Here is a 15,890-nt window from a genome sequence, read left to right as displayed (position 1 = left end):
CCGCAAAACAGGCCACGCCCCTCCACTGCCAGCGTGTTCCATCCGATCACAGGTCAGTCTGCAAAGTCCTTGTAGGCAGGGCATTCAGATTGCAGCCTCGCATCCCTACAAAACGCACACTCCTACACTGCAGCTTACCTCCGGGTTCCGGAGTGGAGTGCTCTCCAAACCAAAGGCTCGTCTTTACAACGTTCATGCAGTGGCTTACCCCAGTCTTGGGGGGTTCTCTCCTGATCATCTACAAGTATCCTTTCCCTGGCAGAAACTGATTTGAGCACCTGCGTCAAACCTCTTGGGGAGGCTAACGGTGAAAGAATTGGGTTCAGCGCGAAAGAGCAAGGAGACACAATTACAGGCGGAGGCTGAGAGAAAGCAAACACCACTCAACTCGGGGAAAAAAAATTTCACACACGAGCGAACAAAAATGAAATTTATAAGGAGTTTATTGGATTGGCAAAATGTAATAAAAGGCACTTGTGATTCTTCTTCTGCAAAGAAAAAAGGCATCTGGCAATTTTGCATATTTTTTTTGTCTCCTTACAAAACATGAGAAAAGCATAACTGATAAAATAAGGATAACAACCGAAAGAGCAGAGCAAAGAGGAAAATAAATCTCAATATAATTGGATAATGCAGAATACAACTGCAGAAAACACATGCTTACAACAGCTTTCATTCCCTTCCTGTAAAAAAGTCATTTTACGTGTTGAATGAAAAATAGATGCCGGTTGCTCTGAAAATTGCGGTTCAGAAGAGGTAACTGGCTGAGAACAAAAAAAAACCTCTCTATATTTATAAATATAGAAATGGTGGCTAGGCTGTTCTCCGAATACATATGAAAAAAAAAAAGATTTTTAATCCATGCACACATTGCCAGATTGTAAACTTCATATATCACCTTACTGGCCAATCCTGCTAGTCGCTGAGTGCTTCCAAATTCCTGTGAAATTGATATAAGGCTTGATCAGTTTCGAGGGAAGTTGAGGGCATACAGCACCTGACCACATGCACTTTTAGCAGTTTGCAGGATTGGGTCTTCATAGATTAAGGCCAGGTCTACACTAAAGGGGAAGATCGAATTCAGATGTGCAATTCTGGCTATGTTAACTATGTAGCTGGAATCGACGGACCTTAACTTCAGTGTTCCCGCTGTCCCCTCAGCAGGAGGCCGACAGGAGCAAATGCTCCCTTCGGCTTCCCTTACTTCTCACAGGAGCAGGAGTTCCAGCTGCGCTCTGAGTTCGCTTTAGCGGGTCTTTACTAGAACCACTAAATCAAACTCTGGAAAATGGATCGTGGCAGCACAAATACACCAAAGTCCACCTCCCAAACACGAGTCCACCAAAGTCAAAGGCAAAACTCTCACTGATCTCGATGGCACCAAGATTAGGCCTCCGGTTGATTAGGTGCTATGTAGTGGCTGTGCTCACTACGTAAATTACTGGCACCCAGGAGTCCCAATAAATAAGCCACCAGTGCTGAAAGCTCTACTTGCATTACTTAGGATTTGAAGACATGACATTTCCAGCAAGGAGGCATCTCTTTGGATTAGGCACAAGCTCTTCTTCCACCTCTCTGCTGCCTGGTAAACTAGGGATTCACATTTAAAGCCAAGGAGCTGTCCTCCCTACTCACAACCGCACCCTGTCCAGCACAGAACATCAAGAGGATAAAAAACCCATCCTCCACAAGTCACACCCTTCTTCCTACTACAAAACCCCTTGCCCAAAGAGTGCAGAGAAATGATCTGCCACGATGCAGCTGCAAGGAAGAACACATGAAACACGGGCAGTTTACAATCCAATACGTAACATCCCCAAAAGATGTTCCCCAAAGTGCAAATATTCCTAGATCTTCCTGACCGCACATACTTTCAAGCTCGCTTCCCTACAGGTCGCTGGCTCTATAGCCTCCATAACTTTGGTGTGTGTGCAAAATGGAGTCCCTTAAATTAGCCATTCGCAAGGAGTCAGCAAGAGCAGGGCTTTGCAACGTATTACTCTCCAGAAGGGATATCTACAAGGCATATGCGGGTGGTGAGTGACACAGCCAGCAGAAGTCGGAGCTCCTTAGTAAAGAGTTGATCTTTGGCATTCCCATCTTGCTTAAATTTGGTCTAATTTTGATCACTCTTCGCTTTGCTCTGCACTTGGATGATTTCCCTGTTCTGCCCGTGGATAAGATCTAAAGAGTCATGGCTCTCAGAAAAGGCACTTTGTCCAGATAGTAAAATAAATGGAGAATGTTTCTAAAGCCCCTAAGTCATAAGCAACATATTGCTGATGCTGTTCAGACGCTTCAGGACTATGGCTACTGGCAAATTAGAAATGCCATTGATTGGACAGACATAGCTCTGTGATCTGTCTGGCTCAAAGGACAGTCAAGAGCGTCTCTCCACGTCTACTCGGAAGGGGTTTCCAGAACCAATCCAGAACCGTTGAGAAGGCACTGTGCACACACAAAAAAGTGCCACCATTTTGCTTTTTAAATGGGCAAATCTCAGGATATTAAACAATGACCCAAACCCCGCAACCGTGTGTTTCAGAGTAAACCCATCTCCGTTTACACCTCAAGACAACTAGCACCGTGCAAGGCGGTCTTCTCTCAAACCCGATCATTGCACGTATTCCCATAGTTTGCAATACGGAGAAAACCCAGTTTCTAGCCAAAACCATTGTGCTTTAAGATCTTAGCTAAAAATAAAAAAAAAACCACCTCGACTGGACAAAGGCTAGAAAACACATGACAGGGAAAGCATTGCGCAATGAGTGGGAGATGGACGAGTTCAGAGAATCGTGTTTCCTGTCTTTTACTTTGATGCTGCGCAGCTGTGGAAAACCCAGGACAAATCTCCAGCTGAAGGGAAGCAATATTTGAACAGGAGTTACATGGCTTTGTCTCCAGTCTATGGAATGTTTCAGATGTCACTATTTTCCCCATTCTTGGTTTTAGCAACAACCGCTACAACAATAAAAAAGAACAATGTAAAAAGAAGCAACGGATCATGTCTTTTTTTGCTTTCTCTTGGAAAGGTGACCTTTTCCCTTAAACTAAATTACACCCCCCACCTACCATTCATATTTGGAAAATTCCCTGTCTGTGACTAGCCTGTTCTATTCTCAAAATACTTGGTCAGGTGTCATCCATGTCTCCCCGAAGGGTTAGGGTTAGGGTTAGGAGAAGATGAACCTTATAACATCCATCTAGATGAAGCAACATAGTCACCCTGCAGAATGGTACCACAATGCATCAATAATACAGCCCACGAATAGCTTTGCATCCTTCTTTTTCCTTGACAGTTAGAAACATACAGAGAAAAATAAATTAGGTGGCAGAGATAAATAGTTAAGCCTCCACCCCCACCTCAAATTGCTTTGGCGTATTTTAAGAGATAAATGGTTCCATGAGAAATTGAAATCGCTCTTTTCTTTTTCTTTTTTTTTTTTGGCAGCTGCGGGAACTGGGTCAGGTGTAGACATTATGAATTTCCAAGCAGAAAAATCCAAGTGTTTGAAAGTAAGACCCTCCCCCCGCCTTCTAGCTATTGACTTTTTTAGAAGTAGTGCTAAAAAATTCTCTGTGCTTTGTGCAAAGTCAGACAAAAATGAGATATAATAGTGCTTGCTGGACAAAAAAGGAAGGGTTTGCACATAGTCCTGTGTGCCTCAAATTATTCTGGCTTGGTTGCTTTATTTATTTATTGCATAGATTCTTATATTTGTACAGTACTTTTTATCTCGGCTGAAAAGACACAGTGAGGCTGTGACATAGAGGAAAATAGGATTTGCTCTTCTTTAGTTCCGCCCCCAATTCCCAAACTCTAGTCCAGTTCCAGAAGAACTGGGCAATTCTGGCAAAACGATCAGCAGAGAATTTTGCAACCACGTAGGCATCCACTCGGTCATCGTTAGGTGTCCGGGTTAACATTCTATTGAAATGGGTGGAGGAGGAGGGAGTTCAAAACTCTCAGAGACACTGCTCACAACCTCATGCCACTATTGCTACATCACCACCAACGTTATTCCAGATTTACGCCGGTGCAAGCGAGAAGAATCGGTATTTCTATTTCAATTTGTCCCCTGTGACTCAGAAAGACAGTCCCCTGTCAAGGCCATATTTGGAAGGATCTCTTTGAAACCGGGTGGGCTAGAAATTCATTGTAAAAAGAAAATGAAAACGTATATCTGACTAATGCTGCTGCCATGAGAGAAATGAGGGTACAGGTTGAACCTCTCTAGTCTGGCAACCTCCATGGTCTGGCATGATTTCAGTGAGCTGGATGTCCACTTAGCATGGCTGTGGCCAAGTTTCCCGCAGTCCCATAAAGTTTGTTTACAGTCACCAGTCCTGGTTCTGTGTTCTATGCTGTTATTTAGTTCTAATTTACCCCTAAAATTCTTCTCAGAACCCAGTAAACAGTGAAAGTGTTGGCCATGCAGCTAAGCATGGGCATTTTTAAAAGCTTTATCTACTTATTTCCTTGTGCCAATACAATACAATTATGTAACACTAACAATTTATTATGAAGAGAGCTGATAAGCTTTGGATAGGTTTAGGGTGTATCAGTGCAGTTATTCATTATTAAGCAGCACTGTTTCATGTATTCATCTCAGCAAAATGAAAATAAAGAGAGACTTACTCACTACAATATTGACCTTCTGGGGTTTGGCAAATTTTCTGGTCCAGCATCTGTCAGATTCCAAAGGTGCCAGTCCAGAGAGGTTCAACCGACTCGTAAACTCCCTCACTGGAAAGTACACTAGCTAAGAGCTGAAAAGGACCCAAGTTTCCATTCCTACAGATAGTCCAGGATTTTGAAAGCTGTATACCAGCTACACCGTCCACAGCCCCTGTGCATGGACGGTTAGGTCTTCCTCTCTTACAGGTGGGCTCCGTACCAACCTTCAAATTGTGTAGAGGTAGGAGGAAGATAACTCCTTTAGATGTAGTCACTGCATCTCCATGAGCACCATAGGTCTTGCTGTTCTCTAATCGCAATTTAAACAGAGGCAAACACGTGAATCAGAATAGAGTTGCAATGCCTAGAAAGCTGGAACATCATAGGTAAGATCAGAACACATACTGCAATGTCAGGCCCTGATACTTATTACACAGAATAGCCGTGCTACATGAGGCCTGAGTGGAAATGGAGTATTTCTGCACTCATTTGCCTAGATCCTGTTGTGGGGCCCGATCCTGTCTCTCTTACTCCTACACAAACGACACCATCAAAGTCAGCAGAATGATTCATGTGAGGAAAGGCTGCACAGGGCCAGGTCCTGGAAGATTAAACTGACGATAAAGAAAAATTATTTCAAAAGAATAAAAATAAACAGAGTAAAATTTTGGAACCTGCGTGATCTGGGCCAGGTTCTCATCTCAGTTGCACACAATGCTAGAAAAACTGGCAGCCGCACTACGGATAGGAAAAATCAAACACTTCTTATTTCTAGGAGTCTATTGTTCATGTGTGCTTAATACAGGGGTGAGGACCCTTTTTTGGGTCGGGGGCCACTGACCCACAGAAAAATCAGTCAGGGGCTGTATTCAAGTGAGACACAACTCCCCTCACCTTTCACTAGCATGGGCTCCCCACTGCTGGGGGGAGCCCTGAACCTCAGGGCCAGCTCCAGACAAGCCAGCCCCCGGGCCTTAGATTCCCCACCCCTGACTTAATTAGTTATTCTTATGATTACTCAATGAACTATCAGCTGCATCTACACAAGCCTCGGTACCAATGAAATGTAATCTGGGTGAAGTCTCATGTTTCCAAAAGCCTTTTCCCTCGTGGAGAAGTCCTGAAGAATTTAATTAAAAAATTACGTTTCTATAGTGGTTTTGGGAAGCCACTTCTTGAAACGATGAAAGGACTCTATCCCTGCTATCAGTTCCTATAGAATAGTTCAAACACATCACGTCAATGGAGTTTCATGAAGAATATGGCAGTTTACATGCAGGAGGGAGCTTTCAGAGTCATTCTTTCAGAACTGCAGCCACTGTGCAGCCATCCCTGTTCGTTTCAATCTAAGCTGAATTTTTGCTCCATACACTGCAACTGTGAATTCTGCAGGGCTGGTCCAAAAGGGAAAAGACTGTTTCCAACCCAAACCCAACCATCAGGGCTGAAGAGGAACGGATCGTGAAATCCCTCCTAACAACGTATTCAAGGTGTATGCCCAAGAAACGCCCATTCGACATAGACAGCCTTGCCTTCATCAGGAATGTGAGAGAGGGGAATGGGGATTTCAAAAGGGCTGCATTATTTGTGAGTTGAAAACGACAGCATCACGGGGTTAAGAGCCTGCATAGGACCCACCGTGGCCCCTTGCACAAGTAGATCTGGGAACAAGTGCCTTAGGCTGACACAACAAGAGGCTGCACGTAGTGTGTGTGTGCAAAGACCCGCTGTGCAAAGTGTGCACCCAAGGGGAAAGCAGACAGAAATAACGAACAGCACAACGGCATGGCTGAGGGTTTTCAGACTCTACCTGGCCCTCACTTAAAGTGTCTGGCAGTTTTCCCATCTGGTATCTCTGGAGGCATTTCTGCTGGCAGGTTTCATCTTGAGCACCCTGCAAATCCGTGCAAATCTGCTGCATATTCGCAGGCCTCCGCCTCCACGGATGTCTACGTGGATATCCACGGCCGTATCGTTTTTGCGGCTTCAGATGGGGATGCAGAGTTTATAGCTGCACAGGGCTCTGTTCATTTTGCCCCTTGCAATCCAGGGCTTGGGGATGAAGCAAAATCTCTGCTGGCATATTGAAGAGTGAAACTGAAGGGAGCTTTGTCCAACATCCTGGAACAGAACGTCCCTGTCCTGTCCTTGCTGACGGCAGCACTAACACATACAAGCCACAGGCTCGAGCCTCCGCTCATGCCAGTTTCACAGCTGTGCTTGCGCAGTGGCGTGACTGCTGATTCACGGCGCACCAGGCATGCAGGCTCTCTGGACAGACTCCAGAGCAAGTGAAATCTGATTGAGGATGCCACATTGTCAGGCAGAACTAATAAAGGGGTTAGAATTCAGTGGTAATTGGGTGCCCCTCACTCTCTTAGGACCTCGTGAAAGTCCCACCTGCTGGACTCCATCCTACCAGAAATCAGGAGCCACTCCATCACCAGCTCCGCCGTTCGAAGTGACGTGGGATAAAAGCCAAGGTCTTTAGTTCCAAATGGTTCTGAGAAATTGGAACGACAGAAGCTTTAGAGCAAACTCAGCAGAGTCACGCTCCCCGCACGGCTTGGTTGAAAAAGAAATAACATGTGTACCAAGTCCATGAGTACCAAGATTTTTTACTTCTGAATATTTAAAACATGGTGAATATTAACTTCAGAGGCTCCTCATACATTCCAAAGCCTCACGGGCCCTTGAAATGCTAACATCAATATGCAAGATCTACTCTCGTCCAAAAACCGCAAGCTCATCAACATTGCCACACAGAGGTTACAGAAAGAAAAAAAAATCCCCGGGGAAAATAATGGCCAGCCTTTTGTGTAATAAAAGGGTTAAAGACACAGCCTGGTTTGAAAAGTTTCATGTTTTGCAAAGGAGAGCAAAGCTCTGCTAAGTGCTTTGCCTCCAGACGGCTTTTCTGTGTTGCAAGGCTGCAGCCGTGTTACAGGATTAGAGAGAGCAGGTCATTAAAAAGCGTATTTTGTGGCTTTGCATGCTGCACCTGTCAAATGCACTCTCAGAATGCTCTCTCCGAGTGAAGCCGACGGCGCAGCACCTAAAGAACGCGGTGGTGAAAACGGCTCTGCTTGTTTAGAACGTGTAGCGTTTCCTATCGCTCACATCTGACCTTCAGCCGAAAGAAAAGCTCAGTTAAACTGAGTAAATATGGAGCAAATGAGAGCGGGGGAAGGCAGCCAGAACTGCTGCGTAAGCTTTGCAGTGCTGCAGTCTTTTAGGAGCAATAAGATGGACCAGATAATAGGTCAAATGAACCGCTGGCTGCAGGCAAGATTTCAATATACCATGACCAGCCAATTCACAGGGAAAAAACTGCAGTCTGGATCCATCAAATTATTGCACATAAAGTGTCATTTTTGTTCATCTTTAGGAAATCCTAATTCTGTAATCTGACACCAAAAAAACCAGGGAAACAGGAGCTGAGCTGACAAAAAGATTCCTGCTTCTAAACAGAACTAGTTAACACTATTTCTCTTTACGTTCCCTGAACGTTTGTGTCAGCCGACAACTACAGCCAAGATTGGGGAAGACTACCTACCATCTCATCTTGACAGTGAAAGCTAGAATTCATGTGTAGCAAGGACTGGCAACACATTCCCCCACACCCCAAAAGTTGGTTGATTAAAAAAAAAAGGCTGATAACTTTAGGGGAAAAAAACCATCATTGGTTGGCATGTGTTTAAAGAGATCTCATTATGCATAAAATGACAGAGTGGCATGTCCTTCAAAGTACACAAAACAGATGAAAATGCCGCAACCAAGACAAATGTGCATTTTGGCTGCCCCTTTAATGCCAACATAAAATTGGAGGAGAAAAATTTAGAAAAAAGAAAAAGAGAACCCTTCAATAATCTCATTTTCCGCAAAAAAAAGTATTTAAAAATCGAGCTTTTCAAACAGATTGCTGATTGGATTCTCCGAGATAAGGCCCGGAATTATTGCTCTGAATTACATGGTTAGATTTGACTGAAACTTTAAGGCACAATTTGACAATCATGTTAAAAGCAATAATTATAATCATTTTCTTTTATTCTGATGTGGGAGGCACACGCACACCACTCCTGCCGCTGATGCTACGGATGCAGATAGCTACTTTGATTAAAGAGCTCAAAAAAGTTTTCCATTTTTTAACTAAGTCTCACAACACCCATGTGAGGCAGGCAATCTATCATCCCTACTACAGAGATGGATAAAGTGGGGCAGGGAGAGAAACAGGATAAATGACTTGTCTAAGGTGACAAGGGGAGAAAGAGGTGGAGCTTGAAATAGAATCCAGGAGTTCTGACTCCCAAGACTGGGCTTGAATGACTGAAGAGTATATCACCATTTTTTTTTTAAAGATTTTGGAATAATCGGGAAGACACACAAACGAAAAATGAACATTTCAGAGTAGCCCTGTTAGCACAGCCGCAAAATCTATGGGGCAGTTGCTTAGACATAGGTTAGTGCCTCAAAAAATGTAGAACACAGCAGCACTGAAATGAAGAAGGGACAAGAACATTAAAAGCAGCCCTCATTACCAGCGGCTGCCTGTACCTTCAATTAGTTATAGTCTCAGGACAGTCTAAAAGCATATATTAGTTTTACATAGATAATTCAAACTAGTCTACTGAGTTTTCAATAGTTAGTGTCTCTAAAAACAAAGCGGAAAACTTCATCACAAACCCGAGATGAGGTTATTTCTGTCTATGGTTTCTGCCAATGGGATTGGATGGACTCACAGATGGCTTAAGATGCGAGATACAGCCAGTCACACTTCACGCACAATTCACAAGGCATCAAGACAATGAACTCGTCCAACTGCAGACTTGAAATGCTGAAGAGGAACAACAATCTTCCTGGAAATGTATATGGAAAACCACCTTTTTTGAGCTCAAAGGAATGGCATTAAGGTAGAATGTTCAACTAGAGTTTCTTGATCTTGGGAGAGACAGCTGTGATCTGCTTGCACCATTCAGTCCTTGAAACCAAGGACAACAGACACAGTCATTACCTTCCAAGCCAGACAGTGCATGACCCCCCCCCCCAGAAGTAACACTGTTATTCCCAGAAAAGTCACATTATTTGGATTTTAGGGAGATTGTGCCCACACAGGAAGAAGAGCAAATCAGAACACAAGAAAGAATATGCGAGACTTTTCAAAATGTGTTTGTTTCATAAAGTCCGGAAAAGATTCATTTTCCATGGACCTGTTTGTGATATTTGTACCAGATTTTTATATCCATACCAGGTTCTGCAATCATCACTGAAATCTTTGGTTTGCTAAAGTGATTTTGAGGTAAGAAAACTTCGCTCTTAGTCAATGTAAATCCAAGAAGCATTTCAAAATTATTTGGATGAAAAATATCAATAACGTTTTGACTAAAATATCAACAAAAGTTGCAGAAGATATTGTGAGAAAGGAAATTTGACAATTTTTCAACAAAATAGAAGTTGAATGTAAAACACTTTTGACCAACTTTACCAGGGAGCATTGTTCTCCAAGTCCCTACATCAATTCTCACTTGATTGACGTCTACATGGCACTAGACAGCCCTCTCTATTCCTTTGCAACAGATCCTCAAACGTGTATCAAGACACAAATAGTGTTTCCTCTATAGAATTTCACCACCCAAACCCACACATCCTTGTGCACCAACCCAGATTTGTAGTGGTGGTAGCGATATAAAGCATTATAAGCACTACTGGATGAACTGATCTCAAATCACCCACAGGTACCAGCTATTAACAAACAGCATTGACCAAAAAACCTTTTGTGCTGCTTAAGTGTCTACACTGAAATGGACCATCACAGAATTTTATGCTCTAAACTGGAGTAAAGCAAAGAGACACAATCCTCCCCCCGACCTCCCGCCCCAGATCTTGATGATGGGTTTCTCCAGAGGTCTTTGCATTGTCCTCTTTTCCCACTACACATCAGGTTGGAGGAGGGGGGCGATTATGTTGCAGAACTAGCCATTATGTAGCCTCTGCTAGACTTTGCTACATTCAGATAGGTTGGAAGCTTTCGGCCCAAAATACGTGCTACTAGACTGGATTTATTCTGTGACATTCTCCACATGCAATGTCTATATCAAGAGCTCTCTGATTCTTGTAGGGTGTGTAATTCACCCCGGATAACAAGCTAACTCAAGACCGATGTCACACTTAAGTCCTGCTTCTGCCCTGAGGGTCTGATGTAGGCGTGTAGAGCTGACCCCAGCACTACACACAGTTGGCTTCCCCCATGTCGCTATGACTAAGTCATCCCCCAAGTATTTTGCAGCTGTGATAAAAATCTACCAATCATTAACAAAAATCATAATAAAAAGGTGCATTGTCTAAAGCTGTGCTTTTGTCTTCTGCTTTAGGAGGCAACATTCAGGCAACAATTCAAATAAAACAATACATGACAATAAAGCAATTACATTTACAAATATGATCATTCGCTTTGATGACATCACCGGGGATTTGGCTGTAACCGTGGCAACCAAATCTGATGTAGTAAATTCAAGCATCTGTTTATGGCCCATTGAGGAATGTACTTAAGCATATGCTGAATATTAAATACATGCTTAAGCACTTTTTCCAAGCCAAGGTTTAAGCAAAGTCTTGCTCCTGTACCCTAAACTCCCAGTGGAGTGACCCGAAACATGGGCTCAAGCCCCGAGTTCACACAAATGCTAGAAAACCACCAGCAAAAACTCTGTGGATTGAAATAGAAAAGTCTAGGTTATCTTCACACTCCTGGTCAAAGAAAAATGTGGGCACGTTAATGAGTCAGCAAACAAAGTGAATATTTATCATGAGTTTAGAAGTGCACCTTAAAAGAACAAGGACTTTTGGGTAAAATAGCTTCTTCTTTGGAACAGATAAATGGCAATATGTAATAAATACGTGATAAAGATTGTGGCTAAGCAATATTTTGTGAGTGCGTTCTGGCAATGCCATGATTAAAAATCCATCGGCACTTCCATTTTGAACCCTGGAGTGTCAGGGCTGAAACTCTGGAGGCAGATGGGTGAGTGTGCATGTGTGTACATCTTCCAAAATATGCTGATAGCTGCTTAAGCACCACATACAAATGCATTTAAGAAAACAATATTCAAGGCACTTATTCACTCACCCAAATGGGCAACTGTCTTTGGCTATTTTTGGGACAAACAATGAAAACACTAATAGTGTTGCCCAGATGTTTCAAGCTTGAAAGTTAGCTACTGTACAAATGGTGATAACAGCACTCACCCCTTCCCCTTCCACCGGAGGAGTTCAAAATGCGTGAGGAACACTAATCTAAGAGGTCCTCCTCCAACCAAATCCATAGAACACCCAAAAAGTGGAGAAGTTCATATCTAGACTTCTTGGCTAGCTCTTGGATCGGGAATGGGCTGTTCCAAACCCACAAACCCACTCTTTGGAAAGTGTGGCTCTGGCTTTGAATCAATCAATCTGAAATTAATTTAAGCACTTCACTTCCCTGGGAAGTTATTATGAATTGTCAGAAAGATAGACAGACTGAGGTTAAGTGACTTTCTCAAAATTGCACAATAAGCCTGTGGCCAGGGTGCTGAAAGGATCCAGGAATCCAGACTTTTGGACCCTCTCTAATCACTAAAGCACAGTTCCTTGTCCTGCGTACAGTAGCTAATACTTTTTGCTTTCTAATATGCTCAGTGCTACAGACAGACTGACTTAAATCTAGAAGGACACGGAAGTTCAGAGCTACCTTTTCTATCAGGGACTTGCTCTGTGGCAGACATCCCATTCCCAGTGTGGTTTGGTGAGAAGATGCTAAGAAACCCCGTTGTAAGGCCGGATGGAATGTGTGATCAAGTGAAATTAGCCACCGACACTTTGAACTTCCATGCTTTGGCAGATTCAGTTCAGACATGTGTTTAACCATCTTTTGCCCCTAATGCTCAAAATGATCTCAGGGCCATGGCTAACGACCAGGAGAGCAAAAGGAATTTATTAGCAGTCATGTCGTCGTTTTAAAAAAGTGACCTAGCACTTCACTTTTTGAATGAAACAAATTAAAACCTAACTAACTGATCTACGGGGGGAAAATGCTGAGAAGGCTGGGGTCAAATCCAACATGATGGTGAACAGCTGCTACATAGTTAATGTCCTACCAGCCATGTCCAAAGAGATTTACTGAAGAACAATATACTCTTTAGGGCCTTGATCAGCCATTTCATAGATTTCTAGGAATATGTTCTCCTTTTCATGCGGTGCAACTCAAGATTAACTTCACTGAAGCCGAGAGAGCTAGCTCCGTGAAAAGTTGGTGAAAATATCAAGAGGACAGACCCCAAATAGTCTCTCAAATTATCTTCAGGATAGTTTTAAAAACAACTACAGAAATGTTATCATTCATTGTTACATTCTGCAGGACTTTGCCATAAAAGTCAACCACAATGTTGGAACTGGAAGGGGACATACCATTTTCTGGAGTTACCGTGAGAGGCAATTTTTCACCTTCTTTAATTCTTCGCTTGGCTCTAACCCATCTCGTCTCATTTAACTCAGTTTCCTTTTCAGCTTTGGGTGGTGTCATTTTATTCAGCTCTTGTTACAAAGGCTGAAAGGGGAAGCACATTGTACTATTTATCACCGTGAGAGAGAGCCATGTTCCCCAAAGCTACTCTGGAAAGCTGCAAATTTGTTATTAATATGGTCACTCGGACCTCAAAATGCTTTGATTCTCGCTCCTAATTTGTTAAGTGCAGCTAAAGGTGTTTTCTTTGATTACCACTGCAAAATAAGATATTAATGTCAATGCAGTGATATGAAAATTGCTCCTTTCCCATGTAATTTGCACCTTAGTTATTATGGGTTTCATGTATAAGAACATTATAGCTCTACAAAATGAGCTGTGGATTTATAATTTAATTTTTAATTAACACTCCCCTTCCCTCTCCATCTCCCCCCTCCCCCAAAACCCAACACCAAACCCACAAACTGCTGGTGCATATATTTTTAGTAACCTTGGCTCAGATTTTTAAGCCTCTGAAGAGTGTGTCTTGTGTCTCTTTTTGTCTGGAATTGTGACCTCCCCCACCCACTCCTTTGCAATGACATTTCTCTACAAAGAAGAAACTGTGGTGAAACTATAGGAGAAAAATGTCTTTTTTGCTCTCTTTGGCGGGTAATTTATGCCTACGTACAACTTGAGATGGAAAATGAATCATTCCTGCTCCAGGAATGTCAGGTATTTGGAAAACCCTGAATGCTGAAATAGTAAGCCATCCTCCTAGCTTGTGTTGTAACTCCAGCTCTGGTATATTCCCATCGGACCAGAATCCCTCAGCCTGTCTCAAGGTAGAATTCAGTTCAAGGGGAGTCTTTCTATTGGGTCAAGACTCCATTCCTGAAGTACTTGTTTGGAAACAAGCATTGCTCACTGGTCACTACGCCTCTGCATTGGCCCTGGATAGCTTCAGATCCTTTTGAGCATGTTTGTGGTGGCTTTCATTAGACAATTCATTTGAGCCCATTTTGAAATGTTTTAATCCTTTCTAGCCCCCAAAACAATTAACCCAACTTCTCAGTGACTTCATATTTCTAGTGTATCCAAAGGATATATGGCTGTGTGTGCGTGCAAAGCTCGCAACTTTCCGTGAGGGCTCATACGCAAACGCCTAAGCATCGGTGAATTGGAAGCATCCATATTGACTACACTGATGCAACAGCAAAAGATAATATTATAAAAAAGAAACAAAGTTATCAAGCTGGAAGGGGGTCGAGACAAGCGAGAGCATGTGAAAAAGACACGGGCCTTATGATTGAAAACAAATCCGTGTCCCTCTGATTGAAAACAACACCCATTTCAAGGCCTAATAGTTTGTCTGGTGAGAACAATTACTCTGGACTCCCACTGCTTTTGCACGGGTGTAAGTCTATTATTATGGAATTATGTCCAACAGGTCGCTTCCCACTGACGTCAATGGGTGTCAAATCAGGTCTTACACCATAGTAAGAGAACAGAGACCGATCTCCTCTGTTTTAATGTGCTTCTTAAGAGATAGCAATCAAATAGAGGGAGAAACTTAGAAACTTGCTCGCTTGTCCCACAGCCTTCCAGCTTCACTTTTTCACTACAGGTTGAACCTCTCCAGTCCAGAACTCTCTGGTCTGGCAACATCCGTGGTCCAGCGTGATTTGAGTTAGCTGGATGTCTACTTTTCATGAGTGTGGCCAAGTTTCCCGCGGCCCCATAAAGTTTGGTTACAGCCTCCAGAACTGGCTCTCAGTGTTCTGTGCTGTGATTTAGCTCTGATTTACCCATAATTGTCCTCTAGCAGTCCAGCAACCAGTGGAAGTGTTGGTAATGCTGCTAGACAATATTGACCTCCTGTGGTCTGGCAAATTCTCTGGTTCGGCACTGGACAGGTCCCGAGGGGTGCCGGACTAGGGAGGTTCGACCTGTAGAGAATGAGGTTCTAGGCTGCAAAGGAGTCACGCTAAATGGAAAGGTTGTGCAATTCCCCCCACGGGCAAATATGGGCGGGTGGCAGCTGATGCTCAAAGGTCAGTGCTGGCCTTAGCAGTGAGCGCCTGGATCCGAGCTGAGTTGCAGGTCTTGCAAAGGACGTGTCCATCCAGAGGGTAGCAGCCCTGATTGTCCCCTTCCGACAGGAGGCCACCACAGTCCTAGACAATCAAGAAAAAATAAAGACCAAAAGAAGAATGGACATGAGAGTGGGATTAGGCAAAGGACCCACTGGTGAAATACACACTCCCCTCCCACGGCGACAGAATCCGTCCCGGCCAGCATGCGAATTCCACGTCTTTCATGATTGATCCTCTCCCTGAGAGGTGATACAGAGAGGGGCTCTCCCGCCCTCTGCCACATTTAATCCAACTGAAAAGAAAAGATTATTTCCTCCTCATCTTTTGAGGGAAAAAAGAGCCATCGCATTGTGGAACAAGACACATGTTTGTCCTGGCCAACAGGAAAAAACAAGGAGCAAACCTCGGAAACCAGTTTGCTGCCAGTGTCGTGGACTAGAGGGGATCTCTCTTTGGAAGAGAGAACGCCAGAAAGGGAGAGAACACAGCCCAGAGATGACAGCAAAGCGCTGCTCTGAGCGTACGCCTTCCCGTGGCTGTCGTCATTCTTACGCTAGCACCCAAAGGCCGGGAGTCCAGCGTGCTGAACCCTTTACAGACCTATCGCAAGAGACAGTCCCTGCTCTACAGAGCTTGTGATCCA

At 43.5% G+C, this 15,890-nt stretch overlaps 1 protein-coding gene across 7 annotated transcripts in view; it reads right to left on the bottom strand.

The window, feature by feature from the left end:
* Positions 1 to 425: 425 nt before the first annotated feature.
* The window catches only part of LPP (LIM domain containing preferred translocation partner in lipoma), a 555,915-nt gene continuing 540,450 nt past the window's right edge, over positions 426 to 15,890 (bottom strand). For all 7 annotated transcript variants that reach the window (XM_075938239.1, XM_075938236.1, XM_075938238.1 and 4 more), the window contains one exon: positions 426 to 15,328. In XM_075938239.1, the coding sequence (XP_075794354.1) occupies positions 15,200 to 15,328 (129 nt within the window). In that variant the 3' untranslated portion in view covers positions 426 to 15,199. The remainder of the gene's footprint in view (positions 15,329 to 15,890) is intronic.

The sequence above is a fragment of the Pelodiscus sinensis genome, chromosome 10, assembly GCF_049634645.1.
Source record: "Pelodiscus sinensis isolate JC-2024 chromosome 10, ASM4963464v1, whole genome shotgun sequence".
Lineage (NCBI taxonomy): Eukaryota > Metazoa > Chordata > Testudines > Trionychidae > Pelodiscus > Pelodiscus sinensis.
The sequence above is the reverse complement of the archived record's forward strand: the minus strand, read 5'-3'. Positions and strand labels throughout refer to the sequence as shown.